We start from the raw sequence: 16,702 nt of genomic DNA on the forward strand, positions 1-16,702 counted from the left end.
CCTCGGGCAGCGGCTCCGGGAGGGAGCGGGGCGGCTCCGGGCCCGCCTGGCAGTGCCGGGGCCCGGGCCTCGCTCGGCGGTGAGGCGGAGTCCTTCCGAGGATTCCTCCGCGCGGCGGCGAACCCCGCGAGGGAGCGCGGCCGTGTTCCTCACAGCGGTGAGTGGGGGCGGCCCCGGGTTGTGGTGGGGGGGGGGGACGGGAGCGCGGAGCTCGGCTTGAACCCAGCGCTGCGTCCCTAAGGCGGGAGGGGGGGATTCCTGCTGAGTGTCAGCAGCATTGCCCGGGTTGGGGGCGGGAGGAATGGCGGCACTGAGCTCATCGCTCCCTGCTGGGGAGGCCGCTGGGAATGGCCTGGCCTGTGGCGCTGGCTGGAGCTGAGCGCTGTGACTCACTGTGCGGCAGGGCCGGCCTGCGGCGTTAGAAGCGGCAGAGATAGATGGGGCGGTTTGAAGTAGCTGTCGTGCTGCTGGAGCACGGAGCTCTTTGCTTAGGGAAATACCTTTGAAGCGGTGCCTGCAGCGGTTGGGAAATCAGTCGTTATCCTGCTCTTGTGGTGATGAGAATAACGGTGGTGCAAGGTCACGTTAAGGTTTGAGCTGTTCCGTAACGTGGACCTACCAAGAGCTGATGACTTCTGCAGTCCACAGTTTGCAGCTCAGGAAGTTCTCGTTCCTACGTGTTTCTTTTGGGTTGTTTTGGGTGTTTTTTTCACGTGTTTTACCTCTTAACGTTTTACAGACAATGCAGCTGTCTACATCTACACCTTCCCTTTGCTCTCAACCAAAGACTGAACCATCTTCAGGCTCCACATCTTTCTGGCTTGGTTAAAGCTCTGTTAAAGCCCACGGAGTAAGCAAGGGAAAGAAAGCTATGCTGTGAGGAACTGCACATGTGGAGCAGCCTGTAGCTGGGAGGAGAATGAGTTCTCTCAATGGGCTTTCGCAGCACTCAGGGACATGCATTACACAGAAGGCAGAAGGTGGAGCAGTGCAGGACCTGCAAGCTAGAAAAGCAGGCAAAGCAGCAAAGAAGGAAGCCAGCAGCAACGGCGTTCTGACCTTTGAATCTCCTCCACGCGTAGATACCTTATTGAATGAAACCTTAAAGCTTCTACCAGATGAACTCAAAACTAACATGAAGATTAAATCAATTACCCCAAGGCCTCCCAGGAAACCCCGGCTGGAACGTGCTGCATCTTTGGATGAGAAGAACTGGAAGAGGTGGAGGAGGTTTCGAACTAGTCAGGAAAGTCTGACCGATCCCAATGAGACGAGTTCCTCCAACGGTTCTCTGCAGGAAGCAGCTCTCACCTCTCCCATCAGGGGTAGAGCAACCCCGTGTTGCGAGCCAAACTCCTTGCACAGTTCACCAGATGCCTCGGAAGAAAGTCCTATGGGGAAAAGCAAAGGAAGCACTTCTGACCTGGGGAAACGAGCCTCTGAGATCTCCAGTGCCTTTGGTGGGCTTCTGCGTGGGAAAGCATTTGCAGGCAGCAAACCCCGGCTGTCCCAAATAACGCCTGCTCGACCTCTGCCGCCCATGGAGCTCAACGTGGCCTCTCATACGCTGAGGACAGCTAATAAGATTGACCCAGATCTAATGGATTATCGACATTATTCTCAGCACAAGTTTGGGAGGGTAAGCAACAGCTTGAGTGACACCAGGCTGCATGGCAACGGGACGGTCTATGATAATTGCTCCACAGACTCCATGAAATCTACGTTCAGCCTGCTCACTCCCATTCGTTCCAAGGATGTCCGAAGCAGGTACGTCTCCCAGCTTCTCCTGGCAAAGCCTGCTGTGTGTGGTGAGTGCTGGCTGCCTTGTTGGAACCCTGATGGTCAGAGGCAGAGAACTTGTGACTGAAGGTCTCTGTTGTTTAACTTACTGAGGAGACTGGAGATGGTTTGTAGGTGAAAATACTGGTACAGATACTGGTACAAACAGTCCGTGTTCTCCTTTGGGCTGCTGATTGTTTTTCATAAGTGAAAGATTTACTGTTGGTTTACTTGTAATATTTAAGTGAGCTGTTTTGAGAGATAAGGAGCAGTAGCTGTGCATGCTAATGCTTGGGAATATTTCCCCTCTGCCTCAGATCTTGCACTATTCTCTTGAGGAATAGTCTTGGGTCTCAGTACAGCACTTTCTCCTCCTGGGGCCCTGACCTCTTATTCAACTTGACTGTCTTCACAGATTAGTTAAGCTTAGATTATTGATTGAAGGGGGGCTGATTTTGCTTGTTAAGGTCTGGAATCCTCGCTCTGCAAAGACCTCCCAGCACAAATGCTCTGATGTGGCACAGGTTGGGAAGCGTGCTGAAAGGTAAAGGACACCAAGTGCTCAGCTTAAAACGGTGTGCTGTAGGTACACGGTGCTCTGCGGGACCTCGGGGGATAAATCTGATCAGTGATCCAAGGAGTTGATGGTAGTAATAAAAGGGAAAGTAATTCTGCTTTGAGTTGTTTTGTGTTTCTCTGTACGTCTATTACTTCTTATCTTTGAGTTTCTAAAAACTGCAGATGTCCTGGTAAACTTTAAGGTAGCAGAACAGTATATAAAGACATTGTTTTCATGAGCTAAAGGTTTATTCTTGATTAACTCAAGGTTTGAGTGTTAGATCTGTATTCCAATCACGATGCTCTTTCGTGGGTCTTCTGTTCACAGAAGCTATTTGGAAGGCAGCCTTCTGGCGAGTGGTGCCTTACTGGGAGCAGAAGAACTCAGCAGATATTTCCCTGATAGGAATATTGGAATTTTTGTGGCCACCTGGAACATGCAAGGCCAGAAGGTACGTGCACATAATTCTCCAGATACTTTTGGCAGCAGTAGAATTAACCTGTATTTATTACAGAGATAAAGTCTCAGTGTTGGAGTGCCTCGGGTACTCGGTATGGAAACAGCAAGAAGCTTCCTAGCACTTCTCTGGCTTTTTGCGGCAGCCCCTTGATGCCCTGTTGCTGTTAGGGTCTTGTGAAGAGGTCTGATTGTTCAGTAAGAGAATGTGCCTAAAGAATATCATCTCCTGCCTACATCTTTACTTAGCATAGGGATTTACAATGGATTCAAGCAGATGATTGAGAAGCTGTGCTTGGAAGAACACAATCAGCCCTTGTGGTGTTCAGTAAATAGCCTGTGAGCTTGGTGGCAAAATATATCCTGGGAAATTAGAAATGTCACCTTATCAGCCTGTGTAGCTGCAGCAACCAACCTGCAGAGTGCTGATTACTGCTGGAGTGACAGCAGTTGAGATCTACCTTTGGGAAGGAGTATTCTCAGTAGTATCCTATTTGAGAAGCATGAGTTGTTTGTAAATCTTGTAGCTTTATCTGCACTTCTTTTGTAGTAAGTCTTGTCATAATTCATGTTTTTAATCACAGGAACTTCCAGAGAATCTGGATGACTTCTTGTTGCCAACAGATCCCGACTATGCCCAGGACATGTATGTCATCGGGGTTCAAGAAGGCTGTCCAGACAGGTAGCAAAAACAATGTAATGAACCATCCTTTTTTCCTTGTTAACTAGTAGCTTTGGTTTTAATTAGTCTGGAAATAATCATATTCCTCATAAACCACCTTGTAACATCTGTGAATTCTTATTGTGTGAGCACCATGGGAAATGGGTGCTAGAGGAAAATGTCACAAAAATCCATAAATACAGAATGTGGCCCTTTTCCAGCTAACAGAACTGCTGTTCAGTAAGAGTGTTATCTGAGCCAGTTGTAACCCACTGGCCCTTAGTGTTAGCAGTCTAGTGCTGGTTAGTACTACATTGCTCCGAAGTATACTCTGTGAGATTGATTAGTCCTAGAAGAGCGGGTCAGAGCCTCGTGTCAGTCCCTGCTTTGTTTTTTTTTGTAGATTTTCCTTCCAATGAGAATTGTATTTCCTTAGAAATCCCTAGAAGGATTGCTGTGTTTTCACAATGCTGATTTTCTTTCCTGGTTGTTGTCTCTTGTGCTGTCTTTGTGATCCAGCTGTTGTTCTCTCCTGCAGAAGAGAGTGGGAAATCCGCCTCCAGGAGACGCTGGGTCCCCACTACGTCATGCTCTACTCTGCTGCTCACGGAGTGCTCTACATGTCTGTCTTCATTCGAAGGGACCTGATCTGGTTCTGCTCAGGTGTGTGGTCCAGTATGAGCTGGAGAGTGGGGAGGTGAAAGGGCTGCTGCTATCGGGTGTCTTGTCCTCTTCTCCAGGGCTGTCCCTCTCCTCCCTTTAATACTCGTTATCTCTGGAGCTTTTCTCTGACAACAGCTTCTCTTTCTCCTTCCAGAAGTGGAATATGCCACAGTGACAACTCGAATCGTATCTCAGATCAAAACCAAGGGAGCTCTGGGAATCTGCTTCACGTTTTTTGGGACCTCCTTTCTCTTCATTACCTCCCATTTCACATGTGAGACACTTATATAGTTTTGTTAGCAGTGTCCTGTTTGAGGAAGGAGGGGGTTGATTTATGAAAGAAAGAAGGCTGCAGGGGAACACAAGAGCTGGACAGACTGAAGTCAAATCTCAGCACTGCTGACCTGAAGAGGGGAGGGAGGGGAATACGTGTGGTAGCAAAGTTGAAAAGGAACTGGTTAGAAAACAAAAATGAGCTCTGTGCATTTGTTTCCCTTATTGATAAGTCTGTGTGCTCCCTGGGGCAGTGTTCCTGTTTACAGGGATGTCTGATTCCCAATTGAAAGCTCTTTTTATCATCAGAAATGGAGCTGAATGAAAATGGTGCATCCTTGCCAGTAGTGGGATTTCTGTATTTCAGCTGGAGACAGTAAAGTGAATGAGAGGAAGCTGGACTACAATAAAACCATTCAAGCACTTACCCTTCCTAAGGTCGTTCCGGACACAAACCCCTATCGATCCAGCTCTGGTAAGTGTGAAACATTCTTATGTATGAGCCCAAATGAGCAGGAATGGTGCAGAACAGGGGAGTGCACGAAGGAAGAGAGAATGGGACGGTGTTTGTGAATTAGTTGATATAAAAAGGGGCTGTGTGTCTTTTTGTGTGAGTATGGCCCTTATTCACATGGGTTTTTTTTACAGTTGAATCATAATTTTGGGTCTATTTGAGAGCTGAGGTTGAAATGGAGGAGGAGGGAGAGCATACTAAGATTTTTCATCCTTAGAAAGGCAGTACAATAATTTTTGTGCAATCCTGAATACAATTGCTGCCAGACTCATTAAAACCGAATATGATGTTTCATTTTTCAGGTGTTTTTTAGAACTGGCCAAAATTACCTTCTTTTGAAACAGAACATGACAGTTTGCAGCTGTATGGCTGGCCATATTCCATTATTGTTTCTTGATACTGTGGTGTTAACGTGATGTCTGCATGTAGAACTCGGTCTTCTAGCAAAAAGAGCTTTTATCTGCAGTGTAGCACTAGTTTCTCGATTCATATACTCATATATTCTCATTTCTAACTATGGAGTTTCAGTGAACATGCAGGGACTCAGAGGGAAAGAGCAGTCTGGGATTTTTGTCTGCTCGTGGAGCTTTTTCAGATGTTTCCTTTCATGCTGATGCGTCGGCCTTGAATCTGCAGGTGATGTCACCACTCGGTTTGATGAAGTATTCTGGTTTGGTGACTTCAACTTCCGACTAAATAAAGACCGTGAAACTGTGGATTCCATCTTGAACCAGAATCCAGAAACAGGTGTCTCCAAACTACTGGCATATGACCAGCTTACCAGTGAAATGGGTAGAGGTAAGTAACAGCTGCCCTCCCCAGCCTGCAGGGACAAAGCTTTCTATACACAGAAATGATTACTGCCAACTCCCTGTTTTCTAAACATATTCACTGCTTTCTCTTGTTAAGATCGCTAAAGAGGGAACTCGGCAGTTGTTGAATCTAGTGGGAGTCTATTAAAGAGAATTCTGCATTTTGCTTTGTGTCTCGTGTAATCTGCCAAGCTATTTATTGCTCTGTTTCATCTGGCTCCTCTTTGAAACTGACATCACTGTCTCAGCACCAAGAGCATTTAGACTGAACAGACAGCATACACAAAGCATTGTGAGCTTTCAGTGGAAGGGGAAGTGCCTAGACCAAGTGTTGTTTGTTTAAATAGGCACAGTCTAGCTATTCGTCTTCACCATATAAGAACCTGAACTTCCTACATTTCCAGAGCCTAGTCTTCCACTATCATGTATGTACATGCTTGCTGTTCCTACCCAGTGTTAGTCCAGCAGTGCTGAATAAGTGCAGAACATGTGCCAGGGTGATGGAAGGAGTTTGCTGTTTACGTTGTTCTCCCCCTCCAATACAGGGTCTATTTTCAAAGGATTCCAAGAGGCTGACATTCATTTCCGTCCTTCCTACAAGTTTGACATAGGAAAGGACAGCTACGACACCACTTCCAAACAGAGGACTCCTTCCTACACGGTAAGAGAGGATTTCAGAGCAGCACTCTTGGAAGGGCTGTTTAGGCGTTTACCCATCTCCAGAGGGAATTCTCACCTACATTAAAAAACTGCTTTAAATATGCTCCCTCCTATAGTAGCTCTGCATGAGAAACAGCCATGCTGAAATTTGTCAAGGACAGCGGGGCATGTGGAACCCTGAAGAAAGGATTGTTGAATACATGAGAGTTTGTCACAAACTGCCAGTCTTACTTTTTCCTGCCTCACATCATGTTCCAGTGCATTATCCTCTGTGCTCAGAACTGGACACGAAAGGGCAATTGGGATCAGACATACATTCTTCATGACTGCATACCCGTCCAAGAATTTCACTGAGTAGATTCTGATAAATGAACCTGTGCTTCTCTCCAGCATAGATATGCAAAGGGACTTACTGTGAGTTTCCTCTCTGTCTCCCAGGATCGAGTAGTGTTCCGCAGTCGGTACAGAGATGACATCCAAGCTGTTAAATACTCGTCTTGTCCTGTGATCAAAACTTCAGACCACCGTCCTGTGTTTGCATTGTTCCGTGTGAAAGTGAGGCCTGGCAGGGATAAGTAAGTACCCGTTGGTGCTGTTCTGTGCAACTGTACATATCTGCAGTGATCCTGAGGATGCGCTCCCTTTCAGAGTTCCTGGAATGGAGTTAATCCCCCACAGTTCCCTGTGTTTGTTTTTTACCCAATGTATGTTGCCGGTGCTGAGCAGTGATAGTGCTTAAGCCTCACAGCTGACATCAGAAATTCTGGCTGACAGGTCTCTTAATCGTCCTGAGGGAGATTAATGGAGTCTGTTGCAGTTGTCTGAGCCTCTGTTCTACCTGATATGCAGCTCTCTGGTTTGCCTGTAAGCATGGGCAGATTTCTTCCTCTGTTCCTCTTTCCCTTTCTTGGGGTCAGCACTGTTTGCACTTCCCATGGTGGCTGCTTTATAACATAGCTGTATGCCAGAAACTCCATGTTTCTTAATATTCCACTGTCAGCTGCTGTGCTAGTGTAACTCCTCAGAAAATGCAGTTAAGTCACTGAAATTTAGCATCTAGTATCAGGTAGATGGAAAAGGACAATTTCTTGGAGCACTTCATCAATCAGAATTGGGATTTGGATGGGGGGTGTTTAAAAAAAAACAGGTTACAAATACATAAATCTGGTCCTTTGTTTTATGAACGAGTTAGTAAACACTGGGCAAACAAGAATGCATTTGTGCCCTAATCTAATGGCTTGTTTTTATATTGCAGTATTCCACTTGCTGCAGGGCAGTTTGACAGAGAACTCTACTTGATTGGAATAAAGAGAAGGATTACAAGGGAACTTCAGAATCGACGACAGCAAAAGGACCAAAAATCCAGCAGCATATGTAGCATTTCCTGAGCTAAGAACTCCACAGCGCTTGTGTTAGAGGTGCCTGGAAAGAGCATTGCAAGCCACGGCAAAAATCTGCAGGGAACTGTCTGCTTAAGCACCTCTGGCAGTTGCTGGGGCCTGTGAAGAATGTCTTAAACCTCATCCTGGATTCATTTGCATGAGGTAATAATCCATACAGCTCAAATGCTTTTGCTGAAGAAAAAAACGAGTTGGTTATTTAGGGCATCCATTCCAACAGACGCAATATTGTTGACCATACTGACCAGATGCAGTCTGTCTCTTCTAAGATGACTCCATACAGGGTCCACATCTCTGGAAGTTGGCACAACTGGGGGCAAGGGACCTAAGAAGAACCTGCAGGAAGGTGAAAAAGTTGGTTTGCCTGTTTGATTTGGTCAGGTTACCCCCTTGTATCTTGTGGGTTTGTTTTTTTTCCTTACCTGTAGCCAAACATGCAGTGATCTGTAAAATGCATAATGGGGACCACTTAGGGAATTAGGCAGTTTTGTCTGTGGATGGTTACTCCTGAGTTGGGCTTTTTTTGGACCTCTGCAAGCAGGATCTGTATGAGTGTACTATTGTACATTCGAGGTGTATGAACATTGCCTTTCAGTCCTTATTCTGTAGGCCTTTTTGTTAGTGGGGAGGTGTGTAAATACCGATCTCTCAGACCACGCATTTGTCTTTAAATCACCTCCTCTCCCCCCCCCTTCTGCAGCAGGACACTCCAGTTGAAAACAATCTAAACACAGCTACTGTGTAATGCTCCACCAAAGTGATTGGGATCTTGAACTGAGTACTGAGGAAGCAAGCAGGAAAACTGCAGCAAGTCAGATCAGTGCCATTCTGTTACCTCTGATGACAGTTAAAGTCCCTTTGTTTTGATTTTCCCAGTTCAGTGAACTGTGAGTAACTGGCTGTTTTTGATGTGGTATTCCCCTAAGGCTAATGCACACATATGAACTGGTACGGCACTGGTAAAAGGTTAAGTACAGCTAATATTTATAGGCACAGATTGGCTGGGTTATTAATCACCTCAATAGTAACACCGTGCAAACAATTTGGAAGTGCTGCTAACTATGCAACCTGTCCAAGACGGGGCTTCTGTTCTGCGGTACAAACATCTCTGGCACTGACCTGTCTGTAGCCACCAGGTATTTGGATTTCCTTTCTTTTTAAAGGAATAAAAATGAATCAATATGGTACCTTAAATGAGAGCCACTCTTATTGCAGGGCTGTCAGATCTATAGCCATTCGACTGTGATGCCTGCTAACCCTTTGGGTAACCTTAGCCATTCTTCTTCAGCTGGAAAAGCAAGACAGGCTCCTTTGATATCATTATGCACTGAACAAATAACGGGCATTTCACCTGCCAGTTCAGGAAAGGTCGTGCTTAACTGCTCCATTTCAGAACTCTCGCTACTTGCTTCAGTCATTTAGAGATTTCTTTATTATCTTTATAAACATGCACAGCAATCAAATGACTTCCATACTGTGAGTTCTGTAAGAAGCAATGTAACATGTTTTGTTCCAGTTATGTAAGGTACGGTGATAAAGCAGATCATAGCTGCCTCGTAGTACTCTGCTCCCGATTTGATTGTTCCTTACAACACACAACAAGCCAGTGACATGCTGAGATCCAGCTGTCTCCATCTTTAAGCCCCTATGGCAAGGGATTATTCATACCAAGGTGCTTTTTCATCTCTTCTGGGTCCCTGTTCCTTCAGTATGTTAAACATTTGCCTTTTTTTTCTCTTTCTGGAACACAAAACAGTCCCATGTCTGTCACTTTCAGTATCGTGAGCTTTCTAAACACTGTCGATTCATTGAATTGAACTGCTTGCTGAGCTCCATTCCACTGTAAGGCTGACAGTTCTGCCTTCTTTTTGCCAGGCCTTAAATTAATCTGATTGACACTCCAAGGGAATATAGGGTACAAGTTTAAGGTGCAACTCCTTTGAATACTGGTTTGGGAGTAAGAGAAGCTTTTATTCTTGAGCACAATTCACTTTCAAGTGAAAACCTACTTTCCCTTGGGTTCTAACATAATTACTGAGTTATTCCCAGACACAGGATTTATTCTAAGAGTATTACAGATGGTAAATTACAGCAGTGAGATAATCCACAATGCTTGGAACAGAACCTGGATTGCAGATCCTGTTTTGCATGAGTAATAACCAATATTTTCCCCAAGTCATTTTGACCAAATACTTCTTCACTATGGTAATAGCTGTAATATTCTCTGAAGAAAGAATAATTTCTTTAGCAGCATTTTCAGCAGTCTCCCTATACCCATACAGCTCTTGTTAGAGTACAACATGTCAAACTGAAGTGTAATCTAAAGGAAATCCTTTATAACAAGTGTGGTGAGCACCCTTATGAAGGAAAGCTATTAATTAGAGGAACACACGTCTAATTATTAGCCTGAAGCCTTCTGTTATTTAATCCCACCCAGCTTTCTGCCACGTGTCTGCCCTGTGAGGGTGCTGTGCCTGCAGGGGCAGGCAGGCCACTGCTTTCCTGAAGGCACACAGCGGGGCCTCTAATGTAACATCCACAGTGCTGCTGAAAAGGCTGCTGCTGCAATATGGCTTAGTGGTAACACACAGCAGTGACTCCTTAGGTACTGCTTTGAGTTGCAGTGGTAAATATTTGGGGTTGCAGTGCCCTCCCCAGTACCAAGAGAAGGCTGCATACACTCATCTTGAGGATCAAAGTACTCATTCGGAGCCAGGGTGGGCCTCTAAATCCAACACAGTGAGCTCTTCATAGCCCAGTGTTCTGAAGCAGTTTTGCTCAGCTGTAATGTCACTCTGTGTTTGCACAGTATGCCTGGAAAGATCTGGGAGGGAGTGGAGCTGTAGCAGTATTATAAACGCACAAAACCAATACGAAAGCAGCAGCAAGTCTCTCAGATATATATTCAGGAAGTGCTGCTTTATCGAAAGAGCCGATACAGCCGGGGAAGCCGACCATCCTTACTAGAAAGTGCTTCTTGGATGTGTTCATAGGTAGGCAGGTCTGTCAAGTCACCCAGTGCAGCCACAGCTGGTTTCTTATGGAGCATCTTAGTGACCACTCTCTTGATGTCAGAGGATTTCACCTTACCTGCAATGGGAAAAAAAGCCAGCGCTCTAACAGCCACATTCTACATAGCACAAACCAGCTTTATTGTGGTTCCAACTCAGACCTCACGATGCTCAGAAAACCAAATCATCGCTAGCCATAGACACAGGCTTCAGCTTTTGCCCTTCTTCGGACAAACATTGCTAACTTCCAAGCAACTGAGAAGATCAGTTTGGAATCTGTATCTACATTTATGTCCCCGTACTGGAGCGATTCATCTATGCTATCAGAATACCTATTTTAAGTTGCTACCCTTAGATTGTACCCGCAGATCAATCCAGAGAGGAAAACTGGTTTACTCACTGATCAGTGCACACAGCTCATGAGGTAGTTTCCTTGTGTTGGTTGCCAACACTTGCCTTCCCACATCTTCAAAGATAACTGGTCTTGACTCGAGGTTCATCATGAGCATTGACTTGAGTTGTGTTTTTGCTCGCTCAAGTTCTACCTGCAAATGAGCAGCAGATACAAACATCTTCTAAGATGACTGGATAACACAAGTGTCTGGATTAGTGCTAAGCGGCCTTTCTTTTGCTCTATAAAGATAGTTGTGAAGAGCTGTGGAGCACTTCCGAGTTGTGCAAAGAAAGGCCCTTCCAACTCTGTGAACGTGCTGCTAAAATTGCAACGTTCTTTTTATGGAAATACAAGAAATACTTCACCCCAGCAAGGCCAATACAATGCAATACTTCAGCTCAAAGACCATCTACGTAGTCTGCAAGTTAGGTTGCTGACCTCTCCTATCGCTCCTGCCATTAGAATGAATTCTCTTGTGATGATTTCCACCATCTCTCGGACCTAAGAAAAACAGGCATTTGAAACAAAATTACAACCATGATGAATATTCTATTAAAATGGCATAATGTGCTCAACATCTAGTTTGATTTCAGAAATCAGCTCTGTTGGATTCCAATAATTCTGCAGTGTTACAAGTTTATAGATAGTTGCTACCACTACTTTAGCTAATTCATATCACTGTTTGGTAATAAGTGATGCAGTGACTGTTTATGGACACCTGTCTTTGAATACAGGACTGTATACCTGTTTGGGATCTGCACTGGCATGTATACACAGGAGACCTGTGTCCTCGTAACTGTGGTGGTAAGAAGTTGCATTATACATCCAGTGGTGCCTGTGAGTACACAAACAGAACGTTAAAGTTTAGAAAATAGAATATAAATATCCAAATTAAAACAACACGGACAGTGAGTCCCCTCTGAGCTCGTTTTCAGGCTCCTCAGCAGTACCAGAAGGAATTGTCAGTCCCCACATCTGAGTTTTTCCTTCTTACCCTCTGAGTCCTTGAGACTAAATAGAAAACAATGGAATAGTACTACTAGTACCTACAGCCAATTCCCTGCCTGAAGGAATGGATTGGGCTAATGGAAGAAGGGATTCTGGCTCACTTCTGACCTTTCACCCTTTCAAAATGCTCACTAACAAATGAGTCTCGTGTATTTCCAACATAATAAGCTGATGTAAAACCTAGGAGTGCTGTCTTTCACAGGATGAGGCCTTCCTTGACAGCCTGCTATACAAGACAGTTTCTGCTATCCATTTAGCAAACACAAACAAACCTGTTGAGCACATTGAGATACAGTCGGGTGAACATGCCCTTGCCAGGCCCTCCAGCTGAAAAAGAGCCACCGCCTCCCATCATCATATTTAATACTGCAAAGGGAATGAAGTCTTCCTCCTGAAATTCAGGAAGAAATTTGGTCACTTAACAGCAGAGACCCAGGAGGACCCTCAGGGATGAGTGAAGAGCAAAAGAATTCAGAACATAGAACAAGAGGAACATGAAAAATCAACGCCCTTATCAACTGGTGAGTGAAAAAGCTGCTTGTAGGTACAGGTTTCATCAGCTGGAGTTCAGGTATTGAGACATTTAGGTTGATACTTACTAAAAATGAGCAGCTTTCTAACCCAATCATAATGTGGGTAAGCTCTGGGATTGGAGTAGGACCCAGGCTCACATCTGACATGTCTTTTTCGACCTGCGTGAAAAGCAGACAAACTATTAGGATTGATTTTCACATCTGTTTTATCCGACTCGATAAATTCCTATTAATTAACACATCAACCACATCACAGCTGCCACGGCTGGTTTGGGATCATGTTCAAATCAACAACAGAAAGGAAAAGGCCATTCCACCTTCCTTTTACCTTGACAATGCCGCCTGTGTACTGAGCCACAGACCTGTCCACCTCCTTGGTCTGTGCACTACCCCACACTGGTTCCACTCCAAGCAGGTATTTCTTTGCACACTCCACCAACTGCTCGTGCTCAATTCCCACCCCTGCCAGCACCATCCTGTCCAGCGTATAGTAATTGCTCAGGTAGGAATGCAAGACTTTCTGATCGATTTTATCAGTGTTTTCCACTGGGCAGAACCTCTTCAGTCCAACTGTATTTTCTCTGTAGGCTGCCTAAAAGGAAATAAGATAGATTGAAGTAGCAAATATTAGTTCACCTCCTCAATCTACACCTTCTGCTTGAGACTTAAAGAACAGTCTAAGATTAGCCCTGCAGTTAGAGGGGGAAACTGAGGAAGAGGATGCAACGTGTCTCATACAGGGTATTGCACACAGGACAGACTGGTCAGTGTTTTACCGCGTGGATCATTTCTGTGAGGAGAGGTTCTGGATCAGGTCTCATATTCAAGTCCTCGAGCTCAAACCGTATCGCCATTCGAGTCATCTCAATTTCTTCATCTATAAGAGGAGAGAAAGAACTGCCAGGTGAGATACTCATTAGCTGCATGAGAACTCTTCTTGATGAGCATGATCTAATGGAGAATTCTGAAGTCATGCTTTGGGATTCCTGTTCTGAGGCAGATATTATGTTTCCAAACCTGATAACCTGGGCTGCAGGGCTACGTCAGCCAGCAAGTTGACCACCGTGTCCAAGCCTTTGGCTTCAGCAGAAACAGCATACATGATGGTGTCCCTGCAAGGCAAGCAAAGAGCTGCATTGAGAATCACACAGACTCAATAACAGTGCTTTAGGGCATCGCAGCCCTATGTTTGCCCACAACGCAATAAACGCTTTGAAAACGCAACGCTGCAGGCTTTCATAATCCCAAAAGTGAGCTGGCAGGATAAGTCAGCAGCTGACACGAGCAGGATTCTGCTGCTTAGAACAACAATGCAACTTCTAGTGTGACAGTGACGGGTGGTCACCTCAAAGAGAACAGAGGAAACCCCCCCATACCTGGATGCCTGGCAGTCACAGATGCCTCCGTGCTTCTCTAAGGTGAGGAGAATTTCATCTTTGCTGCTAAACTGCGCTGTGGACTAAGAACAAAGAAAACCAGCATCACAAAGCAGCAGAGACAACTATTAATACCAACTCTGTGCAACAAACGTCTCCTGCTCCAGCAGCGCAGCCTCCCTTTGAGCTCTTTAAGTCCAACCGTTTGCTAAACGCGAAGCTCAGAGCTGGGAACACCGCAGACATCACAGAACCCGTCAGCACAGACCGGACATCCCGGCAGTGCTCTCAGTGTGTCGCACAGCCCGGCCGACCCGGCGCTACTCACGGAGAACGCCAGCTTCTCCAGGAAGTGCGCGATGCCGCTCAGGTACTTCGCCTCGTGCCGCGATCCGGAGTTGATGAGGACTGGCAGCAGAAGGCTCGAGGTCAGCGCTGGCAGCACAGCGCAGGGCTCCCCTCACCTCCCCGCCCCCCCCCGCAGCACTCACGGCCCACGGTGCAGAACTGGCCGAACTTGTTCTGCGATGCCACGCGCAGCCCGTTCTGCAGCACCGACACCCGCGTCTCCAAGCGCTCCCGACCCTCCGCCGCGGCGAACACGGCTTTGGGCACGCCGGGCAGCGGGCACGTCAGCGACACGTTGGGGTACGAACCGCCTCCGCTGTAGCTCCGTGCGGCCGCCAGCCCGCACCTACGAGACACACAGACACCGTTAGGGGAGATGCTGCCGTTAGCGAGGAGAACGGGCTCCTCCTCCCGCTGATCCTCACCGCCGGGCCGGGCCCCACGCGCCTCGCCGCAACCACGCCACGGCGGCCGCCATCTTGCCCTGTCCCGGAGCGTCGCTTCCGGCCGGCGTCGGGTCACGTGAGAGCCGCGCGGCCTGCGGGCGGGAAAGGGGCGTGTCGGGCCGTCCGGATTGGCGGAGCGCCGCTGGGGGGGGGGGGGGCGGGGCGCGCGCCGGGAGCGCCGAGTAATGGCGGCGGCGGAGCTGCCCGCGGATCGCACGGCCGAGCACAACCCCTTCTCCTTCCGCGAGTTCGTGCGGAGCAAAGCACGGAGCGGAGACGGAGCTGCGCCCCACCGCGCCGAGGAGCCCGTCCTCTTCAACACCCCTCCACAGCCGGGGCGGCCCGGTCCCCTGCTCGGCTCCCTGCTGCTGCCCGGCCCGGCGCCTCCCGCTGAGGCGGAGGAGGACGAAGATGAGGCGGAGTGGAGCGGATGTTACCGGCCCGCGGCCGCCGAGCGGGAACACCTCGGGGCGGCCTCGTGTGGGGGCGGCGGGGCGGGCGCTGCTCCGCGGCAACGCAGCTACGAGGAGGTGAGAGGGATGGAGATGGAGATGGGGTGTGGGGAAAGGGGGGGAAACAGCCGCTCAGCACCAGCAGTAGCTCTGCCTTCGTGTGCCTCCTGGTCCTGCCCCTGGGCTGTTTGCGGTGCCGTTAAATCACTCTCTCATCTCTAACAAGGATTTCTGTCTGTTCCCTTATAGCTGAGAGCAGAGAATGCCGCGTTGAGGAGGAGGATCCGTGAGCTGCAGGAGATCGCTGGAGCTCAAGCAGACACGTGAGTGAGGAAAGGGATCCCTTGAGCTGCAGCCTACAAGGGCAGCTCTATGAGATGCCTTTCCTCTTTGTTATTACATGGAGTTTCTCACTTCTTCCCCTGGAGTTTCTTGTGGTTATTTTACCGAGACAAGTTCTGTTTTCTCTCTTCCTACAAGGATGAAAAAGCTTGAAAGAAAACTCGAGGAAAACAAAATCAAAGAAGAGAAGGAAGCTCAGGACTTGGAAGCGATGGTGCAGCACGTGGAACAGAACCTCCAGCTGATGACTGTGAGTGCTGCCATCCCCATCTCACACAGCATCCAACACAAACCACGTCGCTTCCAGCTTTACCACCGAGCCTTCCAGCATCTCACACTCATCCTTTATTCCCTTTCAGAAACGGGCTGTTAAGGCAGAAAACAACGCTACGAAACTGAAGCAGGAGAACGCATTGCTTCAGGTAGACAGCAGCGAGACCCTCGAGGCCTCCCATTGGTAGCTGCACGTCGCTCAGTGCTGCCGGTGGTGTGTTACGTTCTCATGATGGAGCGTCTTATTTCCCTCTCCAAGGTTCAGCTGAAGAATTACAAGCAGGAGAACGAAGCTCTGAGGTCGGGGCAGTCAGCAAACCTGGCTGTGGTGAGGCAGAACGCAGACACGGCCTTACAGACCCTGATGGCTGTTATCAGCAGCTCTCGATCTTCAATCAGGTGAGTTGTTTCCAAGCACTCTGCTGGCCAAAGGATGCACATCCCCAATAGGTGTTTAGTTGCAGTGTGTTTTGTTCCATAAAGCAGTGCCCGCCTGCTTTACCCTCTCCATTCTGACGCCATTTTCTCTCCATCAGACAGCTGGTTTCTGGAGCAGAATCGCTGCAGCTGGTCGCCGATCTCCTTAAATCCATAGACAGAGTTTCGGAGCTGTCGGCTGATGGGCAATGAAACCAAACGGGAAGCGCTGCAGGAGCAGCTCTGCTATCCATGGCTGAGGTTGGAGCCTGCACGGGGTGGGACCCAGCCCATAAAGGGCAGCGCTGAGCCGACAGCGAGTGTG

At 47.6% G+C, this 16,702-nt stretch overlaps 3 protein-coding genes across 3 annotated transcripts; 2 read left to right on the top strand and 1 right to left on the bottom strand.

Annotated features, from left to right (window-relative positions):
* The first annotated feature begins 17 nt into the window (after positions 1–17).
* On the top strand, positions 18–9,208 carry INPP5E (inositol polyphosphate-5-phosphatase E). The gene is made up of 11 exons (XM_072353038.1): positions 18–157; positions 740–1,767; positions 2,666–2,789; positions 3,379–3,476; positions 3,994–4,118; positions 4,273–4,392; positions 4,759–4,866; positions 5,542–5,703; positions 6,263–6,378; positions 6,816–6,952; positions 7,633–9,208. Exons 2-11 carry the CDS (start codon positions 920–922, stop codon positions 7,763–7,765), a joined length of 1,971 nt encoding a protein of 656 aa, XP_072209139.1. The 5' UTR covers positions 18–157; positions 740–919; the 3' UTR covers positions 7,766–9,208.
* A 111-nt stretch (positions 9,209–9,319) lies between these two features.
* Positions 9,320–15,018, bottom strand: PMPCA (peptidase, mitochondrial processing subunit alpha). Its single transcript, XM_072353039.1, has 13 exons — positions 14,873–15,018; positions 14,591–14,793; positions 14,428–14,507; positions 14,100–14,182; positions 13,741–13,835; positions 13,500–13,600; positions 13,052–13,315; positions 12,790–12,882; positions 12,463–12,581; positions 11,927–12,017; positions 11,621–11,683; positions 11,189–11,333; positions 9,320–10,867 (listed from the first exon to the last, which is right to left on the bottom strand). The coding sequence occupies exons 1-13, from the start codon at positions 14,923–14,925 to the stop codon at positions 10,698–10,700; spliced, it is 1,560 nt and encodes a 519-aa protein (XP_072209140.1). The 5' UTR covers positions 14,926–15,018; the 3' UTR covers positions 9,320–10,697.
* A 38-nt stretch (positions 15,019–15,056) lies between these two features.
* ENTR1 (endosome associated trafficking regulator 1) lies at positions 15,057–16,623 on the top strand. Its single transcript, XM_072353050.1, has 6 exons — positions 15,057–15,423; positions 15,595–15,668; positions 15,826–15,937; positions 16,047–16,109; positions 16,220–16,359; positions 16,497–16,623. The coding sequence occupies exons 1-6, from the start codon at positions 15,079–15,081 to the stop codon at positions 16,588–16,590; spliced, it is 828 nt and encodes a 275-aa protein (XP_072209151.1). The 5' UTR covers positions 15,057–15,078; the 3' UTR covers positions 16,591–16,623.
* The last annotated feature ends 79 nt before the right edge of the window (positions 16,624–16,702 follow it).

Source organism: Excalfactoria chinensis, chromosome 18 (genome assembly GCF_039878825.1).
Source record: "Excalfactoria chinensis isolate bCotChi1 chromosome 18, bCotChi1.hap2, whole genome shotgun sequence".
Taxonomy (NCBI): Eukaryota; Metazoa; Chordata; class Aves; order Galliformes; family Phasianidae; genus Excalfactoria; species Excalfactoria chinensis.